Raw genomic sequence first — 26,970 nt, 5'->3', positions numbered from 1 at the left:
AAAACAATAGAGCAGGCACATGGCTTCCTTTATTTCCCATGAATTCTGCACTGCACTTGGGATTTCCAGCCTTGGAACAGCCACAGAAAGATCCAACAGTTGAAAATCAGAGTGAAAATCAGGGATAACCGTTCTCATCTTTTCCATTATGGATTCTTTCAGACCTGTTATCAGCTTCTTCCTTTTATAGCCCATCTTACTGAAGTGGCATCTACCCTGACCTGTGTGCTACAGAAAATCCACCTCCAGGACACCAATACCAAGCGTAGCAGAGAATTGCCCCACAGTATAAAAGAAAACTCAAACAGGCTAAGGTGACAGTCAGTTTAGAAATGGACCAAGCAAACCATCATGACCCAGCCAGCTTGTAATGTGTGCACTTCACAGGGCTACGAGAAGGCAGCATTAGAGTTTCTTTAACAGTTTAGACTCTGTCACATTGAGAAAGACACAGGATTCACTGTACTGGATTAGATTCTGCAGAAGCAGTCCCTTGCGACTCTGTTGTGCTGTCTTGCGTAGGAGCAGACCCTGAGTTCTAACACTTCCATCTCGCACTACGTGTAAGTTAATGATTTATTCCGTAAGTTTGTTTAGCAGCACATCCTCTTGGTATTCAGGCTCAACTCAAAGTCACTGGGCCAAAGTCCTTCAGGTGATTCCAAGCAATTTTTGCAAAATTTGCAAAAGAAAATAATCTTCAAGCCTATTTAGTGGCATACACAAGTTTTTAGAGCACACTGGAAAATCTGGATACATACAGTTGACCAGAATTTTTTTCTGTACACCTAAGGTCATGACTCTGAAGAATCCTCTTTTTTTTCTAGCCTTAAACACCTTCACACCTCAACACACACTCCTGCCATAGCAGGGCACTTAACACATACTGATAAACAAACCAAAGTCTCAGATACTTGCTGAATGATGTGTAAGAGTAAACATGTAGACTGTTCTGCACTTTACAGAAGAGGATCAGAAAAATACACTCCTACCACTAGTTAATGGCCAAAATTCCCGTCCGAGAGACCGTCAAGAAAATTAGGGAAGGAGGGAACCTCTAGAGTTAGCATGGATGTTTCAAAAAAGGCATTAATGAATAATGCATGTGTAATATATCTGCAAATATAACAGCCACCTTTTAGTATAAAAAAGGTATTTTAATTCATTAGAAAGGATCTCCCACATGGCAAATTGTAAAAATAAACACAGTGTGTCTATCATCAGATTATTTACAGAATTCTATACGCAAGAAAAATTTTTCCACTTGACCACACTTCTGAAATGCTCTTAATTATTGGTGGCAAGAGATGAAAAGGAAAAAGCCTGATTCAGTTTGCATGACTGACAATTAGAAAAAAGGCTTTTGGTCAGTTGAGCAAATATGATCCGGAGTCACTGACACATAATTGTGAAATCTCCCAGGGAGAAGAGTTACTTTTTTTAAAAAAGGTCATGCTTTGAATTCTGGGAGAAGCAAAAGGTAAACAATGGATCTTCTAATTCAAATATATTCTGAAAACTTACTGAGTGCTAGTGCAACATCAGCCTATTGCAGCTAGAAGACACAACCTGTCCTTGCACAAGACACGTATGGAACTGTGCATCTGGAAGCATGCGTTTAACCCACTGAGAGTGTGCCACTGACAGAAAGCTCCCAATGGAAAGAACTCCCCTAAAACAACACACAGCTTTCAGCAAATTCTCACAACTCGTGCCACAAATGGTTGATCCCACCAAATACTGGTAATTGAGATCTGTTCTCCAAATGACGGCTACTCTCCAGGTTGTCTTAGTGATTCAGGCAACATGTGAAGTGAGGTCTGGTTTCTTCCAGAGCCTCTCTGTTACCTCAAAGGGACATGATGTTGTCTTTCAAAATACTGAACTGATTCTTTAAATCACTGTACGAGAGAGGAAGAGGATTTATGAGGAAGTCAAACCCAGCACTAGTCCCTTTCGCTTCCTAATTTAATACCAAATTGCATAACAGCACCCCTGTAGCAATCCTTACAGCAGAAATGACTCATCAGAGCAAACAGCAATCACTCATTTGTCCAGGAGCTCGTGCTTCCCCCCACTGGTATGAGGAGGTGAAAAGCACCCCACTGAAGAGTCCAACATGAGATGCAGTGAAGAGAACACAGAGAAACCCCTACAAGAGCAGGAAGAGAGAGACTGCTGGGATCCCAACTCTCCCACCAAAGGTGACACCACCAGGGCAGTGATAGGTGCTTATTTAGTTGAGTAGTCAATTAGGAATCAATTATAAAGTATCTTATGAATAACAGCTAGCTATGTTTGCTGTGCACCCACACTAAATGTAGTAAAAATTTTAGTCTTTGCCTGTGTCTCTACAGCTCAGTTAATGGTCCCATTATAAAACAACTTCCCATTGTAAAAAATGCCCTCTGTCAGCTCGTAGCAGAATGAGATTCTGCCATCGCTGTGCTTCAGTTGCACAGAGGCCTTCACAGTAAGACACTGGGGAAGACACCCATGAGGACAAAATACTCCCCCAAGACACTGCTGAAACAGATGAGGGCTGCGATATTTCTTGCCTGTTGTTACCAGGTTAACCTTTCACCTGCAGGACTCACTGCTTGCATTTGCCCAACCTGTGATAAGCTGGGAATGAAATCACTTTGACAGCTACAAAAGGTCAGTTTAGAAACAACATATTTGTTTTAGCTCAGTACCTTACCTTCAGCATCTGCTATTCATTGCCGTATTAGTGCATCCATGAAGAAAAAATCAGATTCCTCATTGCAGCAGAACACCAATGATAGCGAGGAGCAAGATGCTAAGCCCAGGACCCCACATCTTACCACAGTACTTGTGAAACTAGATCCTCCAGCTGCAAGAACAGAATCTGGAGATGATTTTACAGAACTCCTGGGGATGCATTTAGGACATCTGAAATAAGGAGGGAAGGCAAGCTGAAGATGACCTCCCAAGTGCTCTTTGCAAGTGTTCGCAAGTAAACGGAAGCTTATAGTGCTGTGAATGGTACAATCAGGAATTAACATCTGGCAAACTCCGTTACTGGCAATGATTCTTCAGCCTTTCACTCACAGAAAACCTGACCTCCGCTCTATCTGTGAGACCTTGCACAACACTTATGTCAACGTTTACTGGGTTTTGTCGTGCTTCATGAAGGCATGGCGGTAAGTATGAGGTGTTTAGGTGCATCAGTCTCCCTGCTGATCTTCTCAGCACAGATGAACATGCCAGGGAGAGGCAGTCCTGAAGAGAATTAAGATCTGTTGGTAACTGGCTGTTACTTGAAATGCATGGTTGACTTTTCAGTATTGGGATTTTTCTCCCCCACACAGCAAAAACCGTGAATTATTTGGCACATCCCCAAAATCACAATTTCTCATGTCAACCAGACCTCATACATTGCTACAATAAAATTAAAGATTACCTGTTGTTCTGATACACTTATAAGAATACTTGCACACATTTCAGAAATGTGAAATCTGTAAAGTTACATGGATTTTATGACTAAATTTGGACAGGTTAATAACTTCCCAAATGGGAAAGCCATCAGCAAATTAGGCTTGTGGTCCCAAATGTACAGGCCTTTGAACAGTGACACAGATGTCTTTCCCACAGAAATATGCTTGTATATTAAAAAGGAAAAAAATCCCATGATCTACAGTCCAGGGTCGTGCTACAACTCCAGCATACGGCAATAATTCAAAAATTTTCAGCTATACTAGTTTAAAGGATATTCTAATTGCCCTCATTACCACTGACCTTTTACTAACACTGAGTGCTGACCTGAGCTAGGGTGGAAATCCCCTGCCATAGAAAACTGCTGTTGAAAGCCAAAGAATATTTGAGGTACCTAACGAAAAGATAACCAATGGCACATGTATTCTTTCCAGGCATGGTTTATTGAAAACACACCAAATTGTTAACCTACATACCTGGTTTCTAACAAGCATTCTACTTGTCTGCGTTATGGAAAGATCCTATAATAATAATACATTCTGTCACGGTAACATTTGTTCTATGAAAAGCATAATCCACCTTTTTTTTCCTCTCCATACTTGTAAAATCAAACCATTCTAAGTGTTTCAGTTTATAGTACAGTGTAAATACAATGCAAAATCCCACCAGTCTAAACTACAGAGAGAATGTTGAGCAGTATTACAGAAAACACATTGTTGATTTTCTTTTTATTCTCCTACCATGAAAATTTTAAGGCACATGATAGTTACAAACACATTAGCTACTAATTACCAGTAAGCTTCTTAGTCTAGTTATTTTGTTTTTCTGAACAGTACGAACCAGATTGGCAGGCCTTGTAGTATCTGCGCCATCTTCCTCCTCACTTTGGACTTCAGAACATCCTACCCTGATGTAAAACTCAAGACAGAAAAAAAAGGTTCATAATACCTTCTCCTTAAATGCACTAGATTAGTTACTGTACCAATAAATCAGAGAATTTCTCTGTCAAAGATAAGGAAACACCAGATTTTAGGGGCATCAAAATAAAGGAATTTTGCAAGAAACGATGCCTATATAAACACCTTCAAAAACTGTGAGAGCATGACTCCACCCCAACAGCACAAAAATGCTGGCTGAAGTTATTGGCACACTGTAGCTTTCACTGAGCGGGCAGTCGGACAGCAGAAGAGGCTACAACCACTCTACGGTGCCCATTTGGCTTCTGAAGCTTACTCGGGTTTAACACGCGCCTCTCTCACAGGTAGCTGAGCCTACACGCTCAACTTTAAGGCAAGTAACAGAAGGTAACTCACCACCTTCAACCCCATGGAACTGCTCTAGGAGTGAAAACTGCTTTGCCTAGCATAAGCCTTGCACGCTAGAAAGCATTACTGAAAACTGCTCCTCAGAGCTGGCAAGAACTTACTAATCTGCTGTAAGAAACATGCCACCCCCTGCTTTCTTGATGTGTCACAGCAAGTCAGTTCCTAGTCCCCAAGTCCGTCCCTTTTGTGATGTCTTGGCAAGAGAGGCATGATTTGCCTTCCCGATACAGACGCACTCCGAATCAGCATGTCTGAGCGCACAAGAGTAGAGCTAGGATAGGCAGGTGTTTTGCCCACAAAACACTGCAGATCTGGACCTATGGCTGCCCAAGCTGTTAAGCTGTTCTCTGGGGAGCATTTCAGTCTGGCGACACATCTTGAGTTGTCAAGTTACACTTATGGCTAAACTGCTACTTAACTCCAAGACATAAACAAAATGTCCTAAAGCCTTGCCTTTCCACTCTCCTCCTCGAATTCTGCAGACTGACTGACCAACCTGGGAAGGTGTAAGCACAAGTACAATTGCTCACACACTCAACAACCAAACTTGATGCTCCTCCAGGGGAGTCTTGACACACAATGGTGTGGTTTGGTTTTGGGGTTTTTTTTGTTTGGTTTTTTTGTTGGTTTTTTTTTTTTTTAAAACCTCCACAGCTTAGTGAAGATGCTTGGGAGATGTGTAAGCCACCTCCCTGGGAAGAAAGTTCTGCAGTAATTACATGCCATCAGAAGTCTCCCTCTCCCCATGTTATCTCAGCCCTCACTTGGGCCATCAAATTTCTTCCTCCTCTTTAGCAGGAGTCTTGCAACACCATCGCTTCCTTCCACAACCATCCCTCCCGCTAGAACTTCTGCAGGTAGAAATCTCTTCTATCCCAGCCCTCTGCAGGCAGATTCCCTCCAGTTTTCACCGCGGAGCCAACCGGAAAAGAGGAGGTCACATACCTGAGCCCTGAAAAGCACTGCCTGCCTTTTAGCAGGAGACTCTACACCCTACTGCAGCTTTAGTCACACACACTGCCGCTTTCCCTTCTTTACATACAGTCCCTGCTGCCAAAATACAACAATGATGGGTTCATCCACCCGCACGTCAGAACAGCTCAAACAGCCAGTCACACTTGCGCCAACAAGGGGAGAGGAGGTAAGGACAGGTGTGGGCACACGTCCCACCAGCGAGCTTGTGGCCATAGATAAAAAGGACATTAAATCACCAGACCTGGTTCAAAGTATCTTGCTTTGGACTTCAGCCGGTGGGCTGATAATACAAGGCAATAGTCCCACATGCAAGTCACCCCCCAACCCATTTTCCTTCCTCAACATGCAAACCACCGTTTGTTGAGAAGAAAAAACCCACAGCAATGTACATGATTGGTTATTGCTACATACTTGGGAATTTGTTGTTGTAAGGCATGGGAAGGGCAGGGGTAAGACACGTGATTCCCAGGGGAAGTCTTGGCCCACAGACTTGGTATTCGACTTCTCGATATACCATCCCTTGCTTTTCTGCAACAATAAACCACGTTGTCAGCTCACAACTATGCTGGCTGCCATGAACACTTACCCCCAGGAAGACAAAGAACAGTTTGCTACAATGACCCTGGGCAGCCAATGCCATCTGACCTGACAGGGAGGTTTGCTTAGCACAGGATGCAATGTGAATATGAAAAGGACTTTTTGGGGAAAGTGGGATAGGGTCTGAATTTGCTTCTCAAATACTCCTCAGTGCTTTTAGCCCATTAATGACAGAGACCAAAGTAGATTCCAATCCAGATTTTGAATGTTCCTGTAGTGTCCCAGTGAGAGCCATGGGATATCTGGGACAGGTCATGGACATGATTGGCCCCAGTCACTTCACTTCCCCCTTCCTGCAGTTCTTCTGTTAAACTGTTGCTGGCGTTGAAATATCTGTACAATAACTAAATCACAAAGTCTTAGCAGAGACTCCTTTCAACAGTCAGGTGTTTATTTTAAGTGAACTTTTGCTCAGACTCCTTTGGTAAATATGTGGTTTGAAGTAGATCAGGGACAGACTGAGAGCACGGCCCTTCTCTTACACTGTTCTAATCAGCTACAAAGCAGGTTCCGTTGCTAATTACTGAACGTTTTTAAAAAAATCCTTTCATATACAAAAAGAATACACCAAGTACATAACCAAAAGTGATATAAAACTCTTCTGTGTAGCTTGGTTAAAAGGGTCTCCGCGTATTGGCAGAACAAGTATGAAAAGAGCACCATTGATATAATATACAGTCAGACTATGTATCTGGTTTCATTGCCACACTTTATGTCTACGCACAGAGAGACACTGCCCCGACACAGATAATCACAGATGCATCTCTTTGCTTCCCCTGATACGCTGAGCATCTTTGGCCCAATAGGACTCTCATGACGGTGAAAAAACAAGTCTTTGCTATCTTAATTTGCTCCAAGCAACTTCACCTTCCTCAGGATCCAGAAGTGACCACTGCAACCTACATGGAAGATGAGAGTCAAAAAGGGGGAGTGTGAAGGAGCACATGTGTCATCCAAATCACTGACAGCTTCTGGCATCAGTCTTTTTCCCTGAATCAACAAATGCTTCCCTCTCCTGCAAACTACTTTACATGGTTTTGTTAACCTATCCTCTGCACAACAATATATATATATAGATATATAGATTTTTATTTATATATATGTATTCATGTCAATTTTTTAATATACTCAAGAAGATACAAAGCTCTTGGTACTTGCTTTTTTTTTAAAGTTTTAAATTTTTTTTACAAAAATTGTAGATGTTTACTATTACAGTAATATTTTGGGGGAGGTGAGGTTGTTGGATATTTCCCCTTTTTAATTACAAAGGAAACGGCAGGCACTGAAAACCGCAAATGATGTTTGCTAGATTCAAAAATGTGCTTTCCAGTCACACTGTTTTTAGGAGCTTGTTTAAATTAAATGTGGCAATCAAAGAAAAGCGGCAACCAAATAAAATCAGCAAAAGTTCTCTGATGCTACTAGTGAAACATTTGCTTCCTGTTCTCATCTGCTGCCTTCCCTTGACCAATGCTTCAAGAAAATTAGTGATCTGAAGTCATTTAACTCAGAGCATTATCAGATACCATATACGCAGAGTACGTTCTCAGGAGGTAAAAATCCCCCCTTACACAAAGCAGGCCATGGCATCTTAGAGAACTGTTGCACATGGGTGATTTTCACACCAAATGAAATATGTAATCTCAAAATAAAACCAAAGGAACACAGAAATCATGATGATGATTTAAAAAATGCCAAACCAGTTCCCTTTGTGGCATTTTTCATCAGGATCTATAGCCCAAAGCAAACACGGATTCAACAGCGATGAATTTACCATCAAATGTAAGTGGCAGACTCATCTAAAACTTACAGTGTGTTCAAAGCAAGACATCCTACGAAAAAGCTCCTATTTTCTTCCAATGTGTTCACAGCTATGGCAAAATAAATTGTTAATCATCATGAATGCAACACTGTTACATTTAAAATGTAAAAGCTCCTTATTGCAGTCTTTCAGAACAAGAAAATAAAAAGCCAGCCAACTCCATTTCTCAGCATAGATTTCTGAACCAGGGACAATGAAACCTTCAATAAACTGCTTTTCAATACGTGGAAATAAAAACAGAGCCATTACAGAATTCAAAAGGCAGAAGTATTGTACACCAGATTATAATGATAATATAGCACTGTGATTGATATAGCTTACTCTAAAAGCAGATTTTACAGCTTGCATCAATTTTGACATCCGCTCTCCAGTTCATTTGACCAGCGTTTAATAGCTTTTGTTCTGCAATTCCTCCCCTCATTGAAATCCAATAAACCCACTCAACATTCCTGCACTTTCTGTGGAAATAATAAAGAAAACCTACACATTTTTTGAAAAGCCTTTAAAAATGTTAGATTCACAGTTCAAAAGATATCCCCCCAAACAAAAACCAAAACAACGAGCCCCAAACCAGAAAAGTGCTATTATCTTCATGGCTACACCTACGATATTATTTCAAATATTCTGCAGTTTCTCTTTCACTTGTGAAGCTGTCTTCTTTGCTGCCACATGACCTTCACTTCTCATACTTGGCACGATCCGCATGTAAGAGTCACCTAAGAACGCAGCCAGCTAGATGGAAGCTTGGATTCTCTTTTCTTGCTTGCTTGCTTTCTTCTTGCAGGAGTGGGAGGGAGGGGGAGGTGGTGGCTATTTTTGGTGGGAATGTAACTGAGTTAAAAAGCAAATTGTCTTGCTGTAAGGCATGGTGCTCCGGGGTTGGCAATGGCAGTCAGTTGTGTTTTCTCCCCACAGCCTCCTAGAATCTGCAGCCTGGTCAGTGATGCAGTGCCCTCCAAATCTGAATGGCAGTGGTGACTGATGAGATCCTCTGTGTCGATTCAATGTTTGTTTCTCCCCCTCAATTAAAAAAAATGTGGTTGGACTCTAGCCCTGCAAAATAAAGTCAAAACTAATTGATACCAGCAAGTAACACGACCTTGGTGATCTCCATCACCCAGTGACAGGACAGTGACTGGAAATGCCAACCTATCCCCAACATATGAGTTCCTCAAAGGGTATGACTGGGAGAAAATGAGCACAGATTTCATTTTTCAAAGTCTGTACCCGACCTGTAAGCCTTCGCTGCTCAGAGGAAGAGTGCAGGAGTGAAGCGTACGAGCACTACACACATACATTTATCTCTGCCCTTTGGCTGAGCCAACAAGGCTGACCATGCAGTGCTGACCAGCTCTGGGAAGCCAACGGTGCCAGGGTCTGCTCTGTGGCTACACAACAGCACCTGGCAATGCTGAAAGACTGCTCTGGGCAGCTGCTTCCAACCCAGGAACAGAAATGATCTGTAAACACTTAGCACTTATACTAGACTCTTAAAAGAAGAAGGAGGGGGAAAAAAAAAATCCACCACCCAAAAAACATACAGGAGTTTTCTCTCCCACTAATGCAAGTGATTTCCATGTAGAATTATGGGGGTGGATGATGGTCCATGTTTTAGAATTTGGGCCTTTAAAGGCCTACTGTCCACTCTGATGGGAAAGTTGCCCAGTGCCTTCATGACAGTCATTAAAATTTTCCTTTAGTCATAGCCAGGCGCACAAAACCTGCTGTTCCAAATATAGCATCACATCTGATGGAGTGCCAGAAGGTACAGCCGGGGTAGAGGGCTGTCTAGTAAGACAGCAGGAGACAGATCAGCAGTGGCAGGAGTGAAGAAAGGCCAGTGACATTACTGAGGAACTTGGCACGTGGCAAAGGCAGAGAACTAGAAAGCAACAAAAAGGCACGCTTCTTAAGTGACAGAAAAAAAAAAAAAAGAAAGGAATTAAGAAGTGGGAGTTGTGGGTTTATTGTGTAACCAATATCATCTCTCCTTGTGAAGCCAGTAGCTTTCCTGCAGATGGACAGGGCTGCAGAATTCATGGGAACCTCGGGGGACATCCATAAATAGTCAAGGATATGCTTTTCCTTAAGTCTCAGACTAATCCTTATAACGAGCATAGAGGGGAAAAAATGGTTGGAAGCAGGAACACACACTATTCAAATTCATTCCCACGGCCGAACAGCAGAAATCTTTCACATTTCAGCTGACAACCAATCATTCACTATATTAATTTTCTGCCTGGTTATTTGACAGGTTATTTTTTAATCAAACAGTGGTGTTTGATTGCATTTCATTAAAGATACACCGAATAATATAAACAGTACTTTTTTCCAATGCGTTTTCATTTGTCTGAAAGGACCCAGTTAGCAGTTAGCCTTGAAGAGATTCCACAGCGATACAGATCATGCATGAGACAAGTTAATCACCAGTACCAATTACCATTAAAAGGACCTACCATGCATGCAAATTAGACCCAGGAGTCAACAGGCTGGGGTTTAATGTCACGGGCATCCACCAGATTCACCGAAGCCCTGTTACTCCTGTTAATGTTTTTCCTATTTGTGTCATTCTGCAGCACAGGGTGAGGAGTTAAAGGCAAAACAGAGCGGATTAATCAAACAAAACCACCAAACAAGTCAGCTTAAAGGAGCACAAGGGAAAATTAGTGGTAGAGAAAGAAACAAGATCAGCAAAAGCACAATACTGACAAAAGCATCTGCAACAGCCAAAAGGCTGCACTTCCCTGCCATCATTATTCACTATTCTCAGCCTCTCTTGAGCTTCAGAGCCATGGTTATCAAACAGTTCACAAGCCAGAAGACCCCACAGATATATTTCTGTTTCTCAGCATAAGAAGGATGAGTAGCTGCTACTTGGCTTGCCCAACTGAGGGCATGGCAGTGCATACCTTTGATGTGTACAACAGGCTGAATTCCAGTTACCCTCTGTCCTTAAAACCAAGAGACAGCACAGACTATGGGAGATGCACTGTCGAGGTGAAATGTTTTTTCTCTTTTTTCCTCATGAAAGCAAAGTAGCTACTCACTGAACTCTGGCTTGCGCTTCACTTCAGACATACACTGGAGTTTGGGCTGTTTGATGTGATTTTGAGGGTTGTATCGGACCACTTTAATGAATTTTGAGTTGCAAAAATAACAAATATTTGTTAATTTTCCTGCCTTAGCCTATTTTCCTTAGAAAGGCATTTTCTGTCAAGCTCCTATTGATCCACATTCTTAGGTCACCTAAGTGCATCCATTCCCACTGCATCCTTGCAAAACATATTAGAACTGTGATGAGGAAACTAGGAAGTTTATTTCGTTGACACTGGTTCAAGCAGGGCCCTCTCTTGCCACATTGCAGCAGGGGGGCACACTGCATGACCTGAGTAATCAGCTCAGTTTTATCAGTTCTAAAAACAAATGAAGGAGCACAACCACCTCTACCAAAAAGTTAACTGGGCCGCCTCACACAGGGTGCAGCTATACCCAGAACTGGCAAATTGAAGAGGGGACCTGTGCTTAAAAAAAAAAGTCCAGTTGGATTGGAGCCATTCTCCAGGGTATGCCTTCATGGAAAGGCAGGACACAGCAGGAAATGCATGACGAGGCAAGTTAATATAGGCAGACTGCGGCAGCAGGTTATCTTCCTAATTCATGATCTATGGAAATATTTTTCTCCAAATCACATTTTTATTTCCCTTGTTCAATAATACTGGGTTTTCCTTTCAATTGACTGAAGTTTAATTGTTTCCACTCAACATGAATCACCTGGATTTTCTGATATTATCAGCAATGTGCTGAAGGTACTAAGGACAGCCTTCTGCAGACTAAAAACAGCATTTCCTACCACTGACTCTTGTTTCAATGAATCCTCCCCTTCCTCCTCAAAATTACTTCTCCAGGGGAAAACACAAGTTTGTTTTGACACTAGGGAGAACTGATGGCCACAGCATCAACTGACTTTTTAAAAGGTCTACTGAAAAGGTGTAACAATGCAACAGAAATTACACAGACCCTATGAAGCCACATTTGCACACAACCCACAATACAAAATGCTTTGTGAAGTTTTGGGGTTTTTTTAATTAGAAAGTTGTCTAAATTTGTTTTTAGAAGGCACACACATAACTATGCATGTCTCTCCCTCCCTCTCCATCTCCTCCGCCCATGTTCATAGTTCACCATCAGGACCGTGAATGAGTGTTGCAGAAACGAGTACTGTTCACCATACTGCTGTACAGACACGCAAGTTCACACCTAGTTCTCATGGTGAAAACAATAAAGCAGTGTGACAGTTTGAAGTGACTATTTTCGGAACAAAGTCTGAGCACAGTTATACACTTCAGGGCTAGGGAATGCTGCCTGGACAAGGGTGACAGAATAAACACTTTCTATTTTTACAGTGTCATCTATTTACAAGAATACAGCGATTGTCTGCATTTGCTCCTGCATTGAAAAGCAGCATTTTGGCTAACTAGAAATAAAACCAAGTGCTATGTCACAAAACAGTGCATTTAAAAAAAAGGCAGCCCTTTACAGCCCCCTGGTAACTACCCTATATTTCTTGCTGAGGACACCAGGCTTCCTTTCTTTTAAAGGCACTAACTATCATTCAGCAGTAAGAGGAAGCTCACTTTTAAAGGTTCTTTCTCCGAGGCATCCCCTGTGTTATCAGTGGTCTTGTATTTGCGCTCCTTGTCCCGGTGATCGATGGTGGAGTACCCATCTGAGGAGAAATAACATGACAGTCAGGCATGAAGCACAAATAAAACCAGAAACAGAGCTGATGCAAGCAGAATTCTTCAGCAAGGAAACAGGAAAATAAACCATCACAAGCTAAATATGCTGGTAGCCTGCTTTTCACATGCAGTCCAGCTCTGAAATGCCATTTTTACCAGCTTAAAATGAAACAGAAAAGTCCTCTTTTTATATCACTGCCAGATGCTGGCACTCATTAGCAAGCAGCACTGTTTTCATCCCAGCCTGCTGCACTTTTTAGTGTGCCCAAGGAAAGCAGCAAGTTGTCATCTCACGCCCTGTGGCTAATGAGCTCCAAATTCAGCCCAAATCTTGCGTTCCTTGCTTAGCAGCCTCATTAATTGGCTGTGTTCATTCTCTGCATGCTCTGCAGCATGTTCCCACTCTTCCTGAGCCTGACTACTAGCAGGACATGACAATAATTTGGAAGAGTCCCCTTCAGAGCACTGAGAAAAAGGGCCTGTCGAGTTGGAAGAAATCTTGATGCAAACCCTGCTGTGCTTGGACTGTCTTTCATTACAAAGTAGCACCTGTTGGTGCTTTTTCTCCTGACAACTAAGAACTAATATAAAAGCGTGATGAACACAAGGAAGAAAAGCATGAGAGGGTTTCATGAAGAAACAGCTCTAATTATTTCAGAACCTTTGCTTTGAATCATTGTCAGCCAATGCAAATCTTTATTTATTTTTCTGATGCATCAAATTTCCCTCATTATCAGTGACAAATAGATCCTCTCCTGCTCTGTTTACAGCACTGTATCCTGAAGTAAATGACACTCAAATTTATAGCTCCCTGTAGGCTTTTGCTTTCCCCTATGCAATTGAGGGATCATTAATGTTTTCATGTCCTGACAAACTGGGTTCTTAGAATACCACAAAAAGGTTTATGTTAAGCTATCAAAATGCTCCTCTCTTGGTTTATTACTTGCCTGCAACAGGTCATTAAGAAACAGTCATGTTTTCTGTGGGGTTCCCGTGGCATAAAGAGGCACTGTTTGCCCACATGACAAAAGCACCCGCAGCCAGGGTGACTTGTACCAAACACAGGCGCAGAGCAGGGCCCTAAACGATGTTTATGCCGGCCAGAGCCAGGTGAGTTTTATAAGAGCTGTAGTTTTCCTACATATCTCACGAACCAAAGTGTACACAGACCTGGAACAAGCACCTGAAGTAGCGTATATTTATGACATCATGGATAGTAAAAGATTATTTAATCATGCTGCCTAAAAATAACTAAAGAATTTTTGAGTTTTACATGTAGTACACAGATCTTAAAGCACGAAAATAATTGCTGCACAGAGCTTTACTTACAATTATGTGTTGACAATGAAGATGCCTAACATTCTTGGCTATTCCTTTCGAACAAAAGAGAAAAAACCTAAAGCCTACCAGCTGCATCCAGCTACCCAGCCAGCATTTGTGGAAGAACGCATGACCAACAGCTCTCTTTCAAATGACAGACATGAATACTGCTAGTAAGTCGTATCCGAATCTAAAGATTCATCATTTATTTAGGAGTAAATGGTTCACATAGGTATGTATTTAAATGATGGAAACATGCTGACTCCCCTCGAAAAAATCAAACTCAAAACAACTGAGCGGTAGCGTTTTACAATCTAGTATTAATTATACTCACAATGATGTAACGGATCACCTTGCATTTTTGTAGTGCCATCATCATGGGTGATCCACAAACACTTTAAAATGAATTGTCAAGATACAAAGGAAACCTCTAACCTATCCCCAGAAAGCAAGAGCTACTAAGTGAAGCATGGCAGCTGTGATATGTCCCAGGGAGCAAGGTCAGAAGTAAGGACTGTAATCATAAAAAATTAAAAGCACAACAGATCTTTAACACTACTAAAAAATTTAACACACACACTTAGCCAGGACAGAAGCAAGAGGAAGATCAAGCTTTTGCACAGTGGCAGTAATCTAACAACAAAGAATGGTCAAGAACTTTGTTCTTCATATCTAAGTTCCAACGTATTTTGCAATTCATACTGTCAGCCCACTGCTGTGTGGTCTGCATGCTAACGGTGCTGCACACATCAGCACTAACGGATTATGTGTTTCTAAAACCCACACACTGTGCTATGACTCCGTCAAGATAAGCAGCAGCAGAGATAGGAAGTTCATTATTTGACCTAATAAAATGAGAAATATCTTGAAGGAGGCTGCATCAGAGAAGTAATACCTCAGTGACCCCAGGACCACAGCTCTCCAAAGAAATTAGAAAATACTGCTTCTCCCATGTTTTAGATACACTCTAAAAAAACGATCAGAATTAACTCTATTTCTGTGGCATACTATACAGATCTTACTGCTCCAAGGTATAAGTGCATTATTCTGAGTTAATACAACCCAATGTATAGAAAAAAATTATATGGGTCAATAGAGGCACATCCCATTCTTGGCTTGTTTATTCCTCTGTCTCAACTTTCTGCTTCTTGTCTTCTGTATTACTTCGCTAGCTCCCATTCACTCTGCAGCATCATTTTAATGTCATCACAAATTACACGACCAAATGCCTGCTGAGTGTCAGTCCATCCATGCCCTCACACAGCTCTCAACTTGCAAAGATCAAACCTCTGGACCCATCAAAAAGGAGGAGGAGGAGAAAGGAAAAGTTACGCCTGAAGACAGGCACGTAGGATGGGGGCATCTGAACTATGTGTCTCCGGTCTGAACAATTTTCAGCTCGTAGATGGTCTTGTCTGACTGACTGTAGCTTAATTGAGGCACAGATACAGTTTTAGAGAACTCACAAAATTGGCATACAGCCTTGAGATCACAGTTCTGCTGCTCCTACAGACAGCTCAGGGTCACAGCCACCCTCGGGCAGCACCGTGACAATAAGCATTGATGATCTTCAGATTACTCAGTGCAGAGCCACTTCTTTGGAGCTGATAAAGTCTGACAGACCTGCGCCATCTCTGCACTGAGCTGCCTAGTGCATCCCACAGTAACTCATAATACACGTTTTCTTCCATTTCCCAGGACATTCATTCTTTAACCAGGCCCTCCCATTGCTCAGGACAACAGGAATCTGACTGGTCTAGTACTGCCAGCTGATGGGGAAGGTATCTTCCAGCTTTCCTAGCCACACCGATAGCAAATTAATTTCTTTTATAGAGAAGGATGACCCCCGACAGCATTAGCAAACAAGCTGAGATACCAATAGCAATTCTGTTTTTGCAATCTTGAAAAAGAGTCATCATGGGTTAACAGTAAAGGTCCAGGCACCAAGACAGCTGAACCCTGATAAAAAGAGGCATTAGATGAGCAGTAGACAGGCGGTGGTGTTCTGCAACAAGCGGTCTTGTATGCTGCAGGGGAGGAGGATAAACACTCTGGGCTGGAAGGACCTGGCTGAACGATGGGTACCTCTAATGTGTGTGTGGCACGGAAATCCACTGAATTCTGCACTGGCACGCTCAAACACATTAGTTTGAGGCAATTACTGTTCAGTACCAAAGCAGTACAGCAGAAAGACAACTATGCAACCTGGAAGCACCTGAATTACGTGAAATGGACAACACAAAGCTGGAGACAGATGAGAATTCTCTAAAAGACAGTGAATATAAAGTAGAAAGATCTTAGGGCAAATTGAGTCAGAAAGAGAGGAAGGCAAGGGAAAAAAACATACAACTGAAACCAGGGCACAGGACTTTCTGCAATAAAAAGAAATAAAAAGATAAGTTGGGGTGCAGGACAGCTTTTTCTGGAACTCTGTCATGCATTTTCTTTGCAAATGTAAATGAGGTCAGTCTCCACTGGAGGCTCAATGTACACCGGTGTGGAATACGTGGGGATACAACCAAACGGCTTCCTGGAGGTACAAACCCAGAGGACTGCACGTTGATGTTCGGCTCTGTATATCTGCCAGCTCACTCCAGAGTGGAAAAAGGACAAAAATTCCAGAATACAACAGTCCACGAAGAAGTTAAAATCAGAAAATATAGTCTAGAGCAGCTCCTCATGCAAGTAAGCCCATAAGACAAAAAACATAAGGCATTTGGAAGAGCCTGAAGTAAAGAGATGAAGTACTAAATTGTTATTCCAGTTCCTTGGAATTAAGGATAGTAAATCAGATAAATTAATTTAGTCCCTTCTCAGCTGACCTCTGAAATAGTACAAAGTTATAGTCATATTTGAGTTAAAAGGCACTCAAGAGCTGGGGGTCAGGAAAACTTGACAGATTTCGTCTTCTAACAGTGATAAAAAGATTGGAGAACACAATGGCCCAGAGAATCTGTCTGATGATGTACATACACTGTTAATTTGCATTTAATTTTGTACTCAGAGCTGTACCAGTAACTCCTGAAAGCATAAGGCAACAATTAATATTGAGACTATAAACAATCAGCACTGCCCATACTGCAGCACCTGCTAGCACACAGCTATCCTACCAGGCAATCTTCTCTGAAGTTATTTCTTTCCATTGTGACAACAAATGTTTCAGTGTTCCCTTAGGCAAAATACATATGGACAGTTGACTCATGGCAGGTGGCATCTCATTTTTCTAAGAACACAAAAGGTAATATATACCTGTTATTTTAACTTCTGAATATGCTTGGCTTCAGCTCGGTTCTAACTTGCTATTTTTTCCGCTACAATAACAAATAGCAGTATATCAAACTGTTTGATATGAAGGCATTACTATAGGTATTTAAATAAAAATAATGTCAACTGGAGAAATAAAGCAAATTCCCAAGAGACCACACAGCATCTTTATCTACCTCAGTAAAGAAAAAAACCCCTCTACAACTCTTAAACTACACAGCTTATCAATCTCAAAGTACTTCATTGACAGTAGGTGGCTGTTCTCAGTCTATAGGAAAAGCCAGGCTTGGCTAGATGCAGGTAAATGAAAAGTGGAGCCAGGAATATCATACATACTAACTTATTTTTGGTGTTACCTACAGAAAACAAAGGCAGAATGAATTTAAACAGGAGCATTACATTGAAGTAAATTTTCAACAGTTTTTTTCCTTCTCAATCCCCAGACTTCCAGATCTGTACTAGGGAATGCAGCTGCCTCAAGGGCCAGAGGCTAGAATGAAAGCTAGGTCAGTATATCTCCAATATATGCTTGAAGTAGTGGAGAAATTGGTGTGGACACTCTACATGTATTTAAAAGGAAAAAAAGATAGGCGGACAAAAAAAAAAGACGATGACGACCAGTCTTTCATAAGGTAATGTTCTGTTTTTAAATGTCAGCTTTATCCATCTGAAATAATATCTCCTAGAGAAATAGTTGAACTTTCCCGTGAGTGACAGTGTGCTCTATTGAAACAGACAGAGAGTTTTATCTATGACTGAATTTACCTGGGCCAAGTTCATCCATAGGTATCATATCACGACTCCCAGTCTTCTCGCTATCTATAAAACAGAAACATTGAAATTACTTGAGTTACATTTGCTCTTCTCAAAACCCGGTAGTTTTAAATTAGTCACAGGACCAGAGAGGTCCATAAACTACTGAATGCAGAGACTACTGTAAACAAACCCCAAACTATTCAACTGTTATCCATTCAGAAAGGGAAGTTTGATTTAAGCTCTCCAGAGAGCACATGTAATCCTTATATTTTCTGCTTTGACACTGTAATACAGAACTCCCTCTCTCCAAGTGATAACAGAAAATGCAATTCTGATTTGGACTACGTACCACTATTAACAGGCTTCTCTCTGGTCTCTCCAGAATAGAAAAGCAAGAAAATTAAGTAAGGGTGCAGCTTCACATGGCATACAATCCAATCCAGCAGCCTGCTGAGCCAACAGAAAGCTAACCCACAAAGAAAACAAGTAGTTTATTGTTCAGATCAGCAAGCTGACCCAAGTCATCCTCTCTGCCTATCTGCCAGATTCGATCAAAGACACGGAAGGTGGAAACAGGTAGGGCAGCGTGTGGCTGTCTTTTCTGCAGTAATCTGCAGTTAAACCAGATAAAGTGCAACATGGCAAACTCTGCTGTAGTAGACCAAAGGTTTCTCAAAAGAAATGTTGACATCTGAGCGTTAGAAACTAGAACTAGATTCAGAGACAAAGCAATCATAATGAAATTAAAGCTGGAGCTAGACCAGTGTTGGTATGGCTGTGTCGGGCCTCATGAAAAAGCAGAGACAGGTTTAGCTGGGGTTTGGATAAACCCATCTCCAATGAAAAAAACCTGCACAGTAGAAGAAGCAGCGCTGCCAAAACAGGCACTTTTATTTAGAAAGGAAAAGACTTTCTAAATAAAGTAAGGTACCTTACCTTACCTGAGTAAGGTAAGGCCAAGCTCACTGCCTGGCTGAAGGCAAGATTCATTCATACATACATTAGTATGTAACATTGTCAAACAAGGCTGTTCTCTTTCGAAGATCAAACTCATGTCTATCCCAAATTGTCCAAGGAAGATTTAACTGATTATGTTGCATACAAGTTGAGAAAACAACATCAGTAGTGTACATTCTACAAGGGAAGGAATACTATCCATATCCAGTTAATAGGACTGATCATTTTGGGACTGAGGGGTAAAAATTTCCACACAAGTAATACATTTTTACCCCCTCATGCCATAACACAGAAGTGTCAAATCCAGAAAACAAGCAAGCAAAGCACAATAGAAAAAGCGATAAAGAGCAGAACTGACCTTGACTTTTATCCACCAGAGGCAAAGTGCTGTCATCATAGCCAGACCTGCCAGCAGTACCTTTGGAACCCTTTGGAGTTGTGGAAACGGACTACGAGACAAAAAAAAAAAAAAAATCACATTAATATGAAATTGCTACTCAGGGAAATTGAACACAAAAAATAAACAAACCAAGAGTATGGAGAGAGATTATAGAATGCTGCTAGGCCCTCCTTCTGTTGATAATACGGCACTGGAGTATTTTTTATTTTCACATAGATTTGTTGGTGGAATATTTTTCCTGTTACCTAAATGGTAGCATCATTAGTCTATAAAAGGAGTAAAAACTTTTCACAAGATGGGGAGGCTGTATGTCAAAAACAGGTGGCTGCCCTACACTGCTAGATGGAATGTTTCAAATGAGACACAATTAAGAAAAGACATGCTAAATCTTCCTCCACTGAAGCACAGGCATTTGGCCTATACAAGGTGGCATGCTTCCAAAACCTACAGAGCCACATTTCACAGACCACTGAAAAGCATACCCAGCAAGTATATGCATGATGCTGTGACTGAACAGGACACAACAGATTGTTCTATCACCTAGAAGAACAGAACCAAAGCCCACAATCTATCAGACTGTAATATTAGTCTAAGTTAGGACATCTTCTGCTCAGCCATAACTAAATCTAAGACCCAGCATCTTTACCTGGAAGTGTGATTTGTTCCACCCATCCTTCTGCAGGGCATTTCGTAGTTCTTTATAGCTCCAGATCATCTGAAGAATGTGAGATGCTGCTTTTGTTTCTCTGGGAGACTGGCTAATTTGCAAGATAAAATTAGAGCTTAAGTATCAAGCAATGTAGGACTATTCATATGTTGACTTCTTTGCACCAAAACAATATCCAGGAGATAGCTAGTACTCCATACAGCTATTCTTTGAACCTGTAAGCTATTGGATATATATGAAATCATTCAGTGACTTCTTCATATCTATAGGTATTTGCTGACCACCCCCCCCTCCCCAAATATCCAAAAGTCATAAATTATGCAGATTTCTGGGTTTTCACATGTACTGCTGGGCAAGCACCAAGGCCAGGGTGACCCTTTTGTCTTGTAGCCAACAACAACAGATTCCATCCGCCTGGATTTATTTAGAAGAAAAACCCCAAACACAAGTTCTAAGCGACTTTCCAAACCTTCACTCCAACCCACATACATTCCTCACAATTCAATGAAGTTGCTTCATGGTTTAGAATACCTTACAAAGCAATTTGGGTCAGCAAAAAATAAGCTATTTTAGAACAGGAAGTGAAATTCTATCCATTCATTACTAAGGCAGTATACAAGCACTCTCTATAAAATAATACAGGGTCAGATTCTTGGTTGGCTTTCATATTTCATAACAGTGCAAGCCAACAAAGTCTTCAGCTACTCTCCCAAAAGTTTGCTGAAAACACACCTGTAATGTCCAACCGGCTGAACTACATGAAACAAACTTTTCTCTAAAGTAGTCAGAACACAGCTTTCAACAGAACTGCAGAGTGAAAATTCGTCACTTCAAATTACCACCACCAGCCCTTCAGCCAGAATGACTACTGCACATCATTAACCACTTTACTTAAAAGAAACAGATTTCATCACTGGCATTCCAGGAATGGAATGCTGCCACAGGAAAAAGGCCTCCCACGCTAAAAATAAAGATCATGGTTTCACTGCAAATTATGTTTGCTAAATGCATACATGGTGCTAAGATGTAGCTGACAAAGAGAGAGCATGTCTTAACATGACTGAAGTGACTACTCAACTTTTTTTTTTAATCAAGTAAACCTATTAAAGATGCTGACTGTTTTTACTGCATATATATTAATTGCTCTGAAATTCAAGGCTCTGAAAGGTTCGGACGCTTGAATGCTTTCTCAAAGCAAAAGCTGCTGTTCACAGTGACATTTTCACGTTTGCAGTGAGTTCTTTGCATTTTGCTTTCAACTGTCACTTACCTTGACTTACTGATAGCTACCAGCTTCTGAATGCCCTGTGTCTGGATCAGAGACCTTGCATTTTCTGAGCTGTCAGTAATGATTTCATGGATAGTATTCAACACCGCAACCACTGTATCCTCTTCCAGGTTCTTTGCAGATCTCTGCTGCCTGCTGGGCAAATTTCTTACCAGCTCACCCATGGCATAACTACCTAGATAAGGGGAAGAGATACCATTAGTCAGCCCTAATAATAATTTCAGCTTCCCATCCTGAATGATAAAACTCAAGGGTGTTTGCCGTGCCGAAAAACTTTATAGTGCACATGTTTGGAACCTCAAAAGACTGTAACTTAACAATGAATTTACCATTCATTATTTCAAGGTGATTGAGAGTTGATACCCAAGACAAAGTCCTTCATCATGAACACTAAAAGGTATTGCAGGGGAAAAAAAAAAAGCAATCTTTATTGAGAATTTTACAGCCAGCATCTATCATACTTTGCAATGCCTGAGGCAAAAAGCATCCAGTAGCTGCTGCTAATGACACATATTCATGCCAATACACGCACATGGCTTACTCAACTTAGCCTTGTAATAGGCCTTCTGGGGCAAGGTGTGCAGCCATGCATTTATTAACCTTCCCCCAACAAAGGTAAGAGTATTTCCTCCTGGGTGCAGTTAGCTTTCTCAGTGTATAGTACTGGAGAAAAACCAAGGAGTCCGGAGTTTATCGCTCCCAGGCATCCATCTGTACCATTTGCTTAGCTACACCTCTGAACTACTAAAAAAAGAACCTGATGTATTAAGGCAGAATCCCACCTTGCTATTTGTTAGTATCAACTTTGATGGTGGCCCTGAATGTGTGACCAGTATTTCCTAGCCTGACAAAGTTATAGTTTAAACAAATAGATCTGTTAAATACAGAGGCATCCAGAGGAAAACTCAACTCACACTGAATCTTTCAAGATTCCTGCTTATGCGCAGGTGAATGCGTATTTACCCCCTTGGATAGGAGGTAGCGAGCACTGCTGAAGAACTAACGTGAAGAAGAGTAAGGTGTTTGCTGTCCAGCTTCTACAAGTACGTACCACAGAAAAGGATAAGAAGGGAAGGAGGAAACAAAAAAAAAAAGGGACAACTTTAGAGCTCGCTGCGCTTCCCCAGGTTAGCTCAGCATGCCAAGGGCAAGACTCTCACTCTAATCTAAACAGCGGGCCTAAGGAGCAATGTCTCTATAACCACCACGTGCGACTAGGAGCAGAAGTGCCATGTCAGCCAGAGCTAAGGAAAAGACCAGAAACCTCTTAACGCACCCAGTCCTCTGCACACATACACACACTCCCCTCTCCTGCAAAAATCTGCATCTGTTTTTAACTCCTGAGTTAGAGATTCCCTCAAACCACAGCTTGTTTGAATGTGCTGGAAATACATCCTGAGATGAGAGGGGCTGGAAATACATTCTGAGATGACAGCCCTGCACTTAGTGGCTAGAGAGTAATCTTAGATAGCGCAGACAGAAACTGCATACAAAATGAATCCTCAGCAAAAGTGACACAAAATGTGAGGTCTCTCAAGGGTATCCAAGATCCCAGCCTGGTTAGAAAAGTTCAGACGATACCTATAAGATCTTTGTTGCGACGATCCATGGAAAGGTTTCTCAGGGCAATTGACACAGCCCTCACAACCTTGTCAGAGTCGGACTGGAGCAGCTCCACAAGCACTGGTAAGCCTCTCTCCTTCCGCACTGTTGCACGGATGTATGTGGACCACTGATCAGAACACACAAGGGAAAAGAAACAACACAAAGTATTGTGAGTTCATATACCTGCCCTTTCCTTGCCCCTGGCATTTCTTTCGGTGCTATATTTCATTTTTTCCCCTGCAAAGACTAGTTAGGTTGTGTGTGCTGATGCATCAATAACTTAACCCATTATTCAAGTTCATCAAGCACCAAGGAAGAAAGGATGTAGAAGCTCATCCTACAGCTTAGCAAGCTGCTGAGGAAAGAGGACAGAAATAGAAGGAAGGAGCATCATCTGCCAGCATCTGTTCTGTACACACCTCCGTGTGAAAACACAACCCTCTGGAGTAGGAAAAAAGAGGTCATTTAGAGGGAATAGTAAAGCATCCAAAGCATCTGTTATCTTCCCCCACCCCCATTTCATGCTTTTATTCTGTTTCATGATTGATTTTAAAATAAACTGTATTCCAGACAGCTGTGAAACACCACCCTGCTAATCCTCAGGCTGCTGATCAGTCCCACGTTGCCATGTGGTTCTAGAAGCGATCAGGCATACCTTCGAGAGAACTGCCTGATCAGTGCTGGGGATGCTTCAGAGAGGATATCAGAGGACACTTTGGAGTGCAGTTTCCTAGGCAATCTGACAACCCAACAAATTAAGTATTCAGGACACTTAATCATCTAACAACAGGCTTTTCTGAATGGATGAAGCCATGGTTAATTGTTCAGTAGTAAAACCTGGTCATGGTTAAACCATCACAAGCTCAGTGACACTTCCGCTATGTAAACATCATCTGTCCAGAAGATGCAAAACATCTTAAGTGGGCAAATAGGATGGAAATAATTTCAGTAACGGTGCACTTATAATGGGACAAAGCTTTGTTCTTTATTTACACGAAGGAAACAAAAGAGACTAAAGAGAAGACTATGCTCACCATCCAGTTGCCAGCACTGAGATTCTGCAAAGCCCCTGCTGCAGCTTCCAGAGTGTTGAAGTTCTGACTTTCGGTGAGGATGGAGAGGTACAGTCGGACCACATCTGGCTGGTACAGTAATTCAAAGCCTGCAGGTGGGAGAAGAGGAGAACAGAAGCAAGAGATGCAGAGAAAGCAGTGTATGAACAAACACATAATATACCTTTATTTAATCACAGAAGAGAACAGCCAAGAGAAAGCTACACCACAGAAAGAAGGGCTTCTGCCACATCCAGGACATTCTATCCACAGGTGTCGAAAACAGTGCACACGGGAACTCATGCACAGGACATTCACCTGGGCTGAAGGTCCCTTTGCTTGTCTTCACGCTGACAATTCCTTCTGAAATCTGTGCTACGCTATATATTGCCTAGCAGGCTGAGTATATGTGCGTAATAACAAGATGACAAGAGACAACTTTTGTCTGCAACAATTCTTACTTTGCATCTCTAGATTGGGTTGTAAATTCACTTTGCACTCCTGTTTTCATTCAAATCTATCTCAGTACCTTTACAGACACAAACAACAGGGCCAAAAAGAGCAAGCTACCCAGTCATATCAGCCACCTGCTTCTCACACCTAGGTGACAAAAGAAAGATGCAAGATGTCACAGTGACTAGAATCCCCAATTGGTAGGGGCAGGGAGAAATGCCAACTCCAGTTCAAACATTAGGTAAAGAAATACACCAGCATCGTACCACACCGGGAGACTGCAACAGACACACATGTTAACTAAATATCCGCAGAGTCACTGTATCAGCTTTACAGTTTAAGCATGGCAGGAATGAGAACTGTTTCCAGCTCTGCTGTGGATTTCCTTTTGTGATGCTGAGTAACTGACAGTAGCATCCGTGTCTTGACTTCCTCATCCATAGGATGAGGATTTATCCATTTACCCACATTAAAAAGGGGGTCTTAAGCAAGAACTCCATCATTCCAAGTTGTTGCATATTTTGAAGCAATTTTTATCTTTCTTCACTAAGTGTGGCATGACACACTGCATCGATGAGGGAAGAGTATGCAAGGATCCAGTTAAAGGACTTGCCAGACAAACACAATCTCAAAGATCACGGTGCTGTTCAAAAGTATGTGAACAACAAACTAAATCCCCTAAAGTGTTTTGGTGAGTGCAGGAAGGCATAAGCAACCTATGGTCAACACAGACTCATCTGCAGTCACTGTAGCTGGAAGATATCTCTGGATTGGTGGCTTTTGGGGTCTTTGCAATAAGTAAAGTTCAGCATGCATTACCTAGGAAAGGATTTCTGGAACAACATGACATGAAAGAAAGCATAAAGGTGTGAATGAGCTTGGGCAAAGAGGAAATTTGAAGCCTGTTCTGAGTAGAAGAATTTTTTTATTATTTGTACACATGAAAAGAATGTTTTTCACATAACAAGATGCTGTCCTAGAAGTGTAGCATAATTCAAAGCAAGCTTTCCACTAGCAAGACAGGAAACCTACAAACACAAATCACTTCCTCTCTTCAGTACCTTCTCTTAAAAAAATCACCCATCTCTCATGTACATATTTTTCAGCACATATCACAGATTATCATATTTCAGACATCTCAGATCAAACTCAGAAGCAAGAAAACTGAACAATGCTATCAATTTTTTTCTTTTAAAAATCCTCTGTTACTAAAGGCTTCCTAAAATTAAAGCCTTAGCTTTCAAAACTAACCATCTCTCCATATTTTTCATTTTAGTTATTGCTGTGGGGCTATGTAAGTCAAGATCTCAGAACTCAGTACTTTAAACCTTACATAACACTACCCACAAACACAGGCCATGTTAACCCCCTGGATATACAGGGCTTATTTATCCCATTGAAAGCAAGAAAACACACTTCATCAGCCCAAGGTTTCTTTGCTCCATACCAAAAAACTGACCTATGCAGGAAAATCCACAAGCTCCCATATGCTGGCTCATACTTTCCCTGCTCAGCTTCTCACATGCATCCCAGCACGCTTGCATTCTTCTCGAACGACTGGATAGTTAACCTGCTCCATGTCTGTGACAGGTTTTAATGCCACCACTTGCTTGCTACATGACACCCTACAGATACGTGGAAGCCGCAACAGATGGCAATCCCTAAAGGCATCCTGCCAATCTATACCACTTACGTTCCTCTTCTCCAATGTCCTCTCCTTGCATTGGGATCATTGCCCTCTATATTGAATGCTGAGAAAAACTGTAGTTACTTAATACTTGAAGCATGAGCAGTTGTATAGCTTTTCTCCACTCCCCGAGTAACTTTGTGATTATCTGACTCCAATATGACCTTCATATCACCTTTTTCCTCTGCCAATTCACAAGGTGAATTGGCAATCTAAGAACTGCTCAAGAAAAAACACTGCTGCCTGATAAGCGTGCAGTATTCCTTTCCTGAACACTAATACTTAAAAAAATCTCTTAGGATAGCTTACTGGAATTTTGACACTGTGTTATCTTTTAAGGAAGCTTTGCTGTAATGTAAATGAGATGAGCAAAAGAGATGAAGGCAGGTTCATTAACAGATAATATTCACACAGAACATTTACCGCTTCTGTATTTGAGCTCAGACTTGCCTGTGGTTGAATAGTATGCAATTGTTCTGCCAGTCTCCTCTGATGGCTTTGTTTTAAAGTGCCTAGTTAGAGCTTCAGCATACTTGGAAACAGCCCCACACGTTCACCCTCTCCTGTTATTTAAGTGCAGTCCACAATGTGCCCTTTCTGTCAGTCT

General features: G+C 41.5%; 1 protein-coding gene across 2 annotated transcripts in view; it reads right to left on the bottom strand.

Moving 5' to 3' along the window:
• Positions 1-7,539: 7,539 nt before the first annotated feature.
• The window catches only part of ARVCF (armadillo repeat gene deleted in velocardiofacial syndrome), a 95,427-nt gene continuing 75,996 nt past the window's right edge, over positions 7,540-26,970 (bottom strand). Inside the window, exons 8-16 of one of the 2 annotated variants that reach the window (XM_009695605.1) lie at positions 24,206-24,333; positions 23,148-23,298; positions 21,549-21,741; positions 20,258-20,369; positions 19,570-19,660; positions 18,264-18,317; positions 12,810-12,901; positions 10,632-10,745; positions 7,540-9,228 (exon numbers count right to left, since the gene is read on the bottom strand). In XM_009695605.1, the coding sequence (XP_009693907.1) occupies positions 10,644-10,745; positions 12,810-12,901; positions 18,264-18,317; positions 19,570-19,660; positions 20,258-20,369; positions 21,549-21,741; positions 23,148-23,298; positions 24,206-24,333 (923 nt within the window). In that variant the 3' untranslated portion in view covers positions 7,540-9,228; positions 10,632-10,643. The remainder of the gene's footprint in view (positions 9,229-10,631; positions 10,746-12,809; positions 12,902-18,263; positions 18,318-19,569; positions 19,661-20,257; positions 20,370-21,548; positions 21,742-23,147; positions 23,299-24,205; positions 24,334-26,970) is intronic. The other variant, XM_009695604.1, reaches the window with a different exon arrangement.

Source organism: Cariama cristata, unplaced genomic scaffold, assembly GCF_000690535.1.
Source record: "Cariama cristata isolate BGI_N322 unplaced genomic scaffold, ASM69053v1 scaffold8652, whole genome shotgun sequence".
In the NCBI taxonomy this organism is placed as follows: Eukaryota; Metazoa; Chordata; class Aves; order Cariamiformes; family Cariamidae; genus Cariama; species Cariama cristata.
The sequence above is the reverse complement of the archived record's forward strand: the minus strand, read 5'-3'. Positions and strand labels throughout refer to the sequence as shown.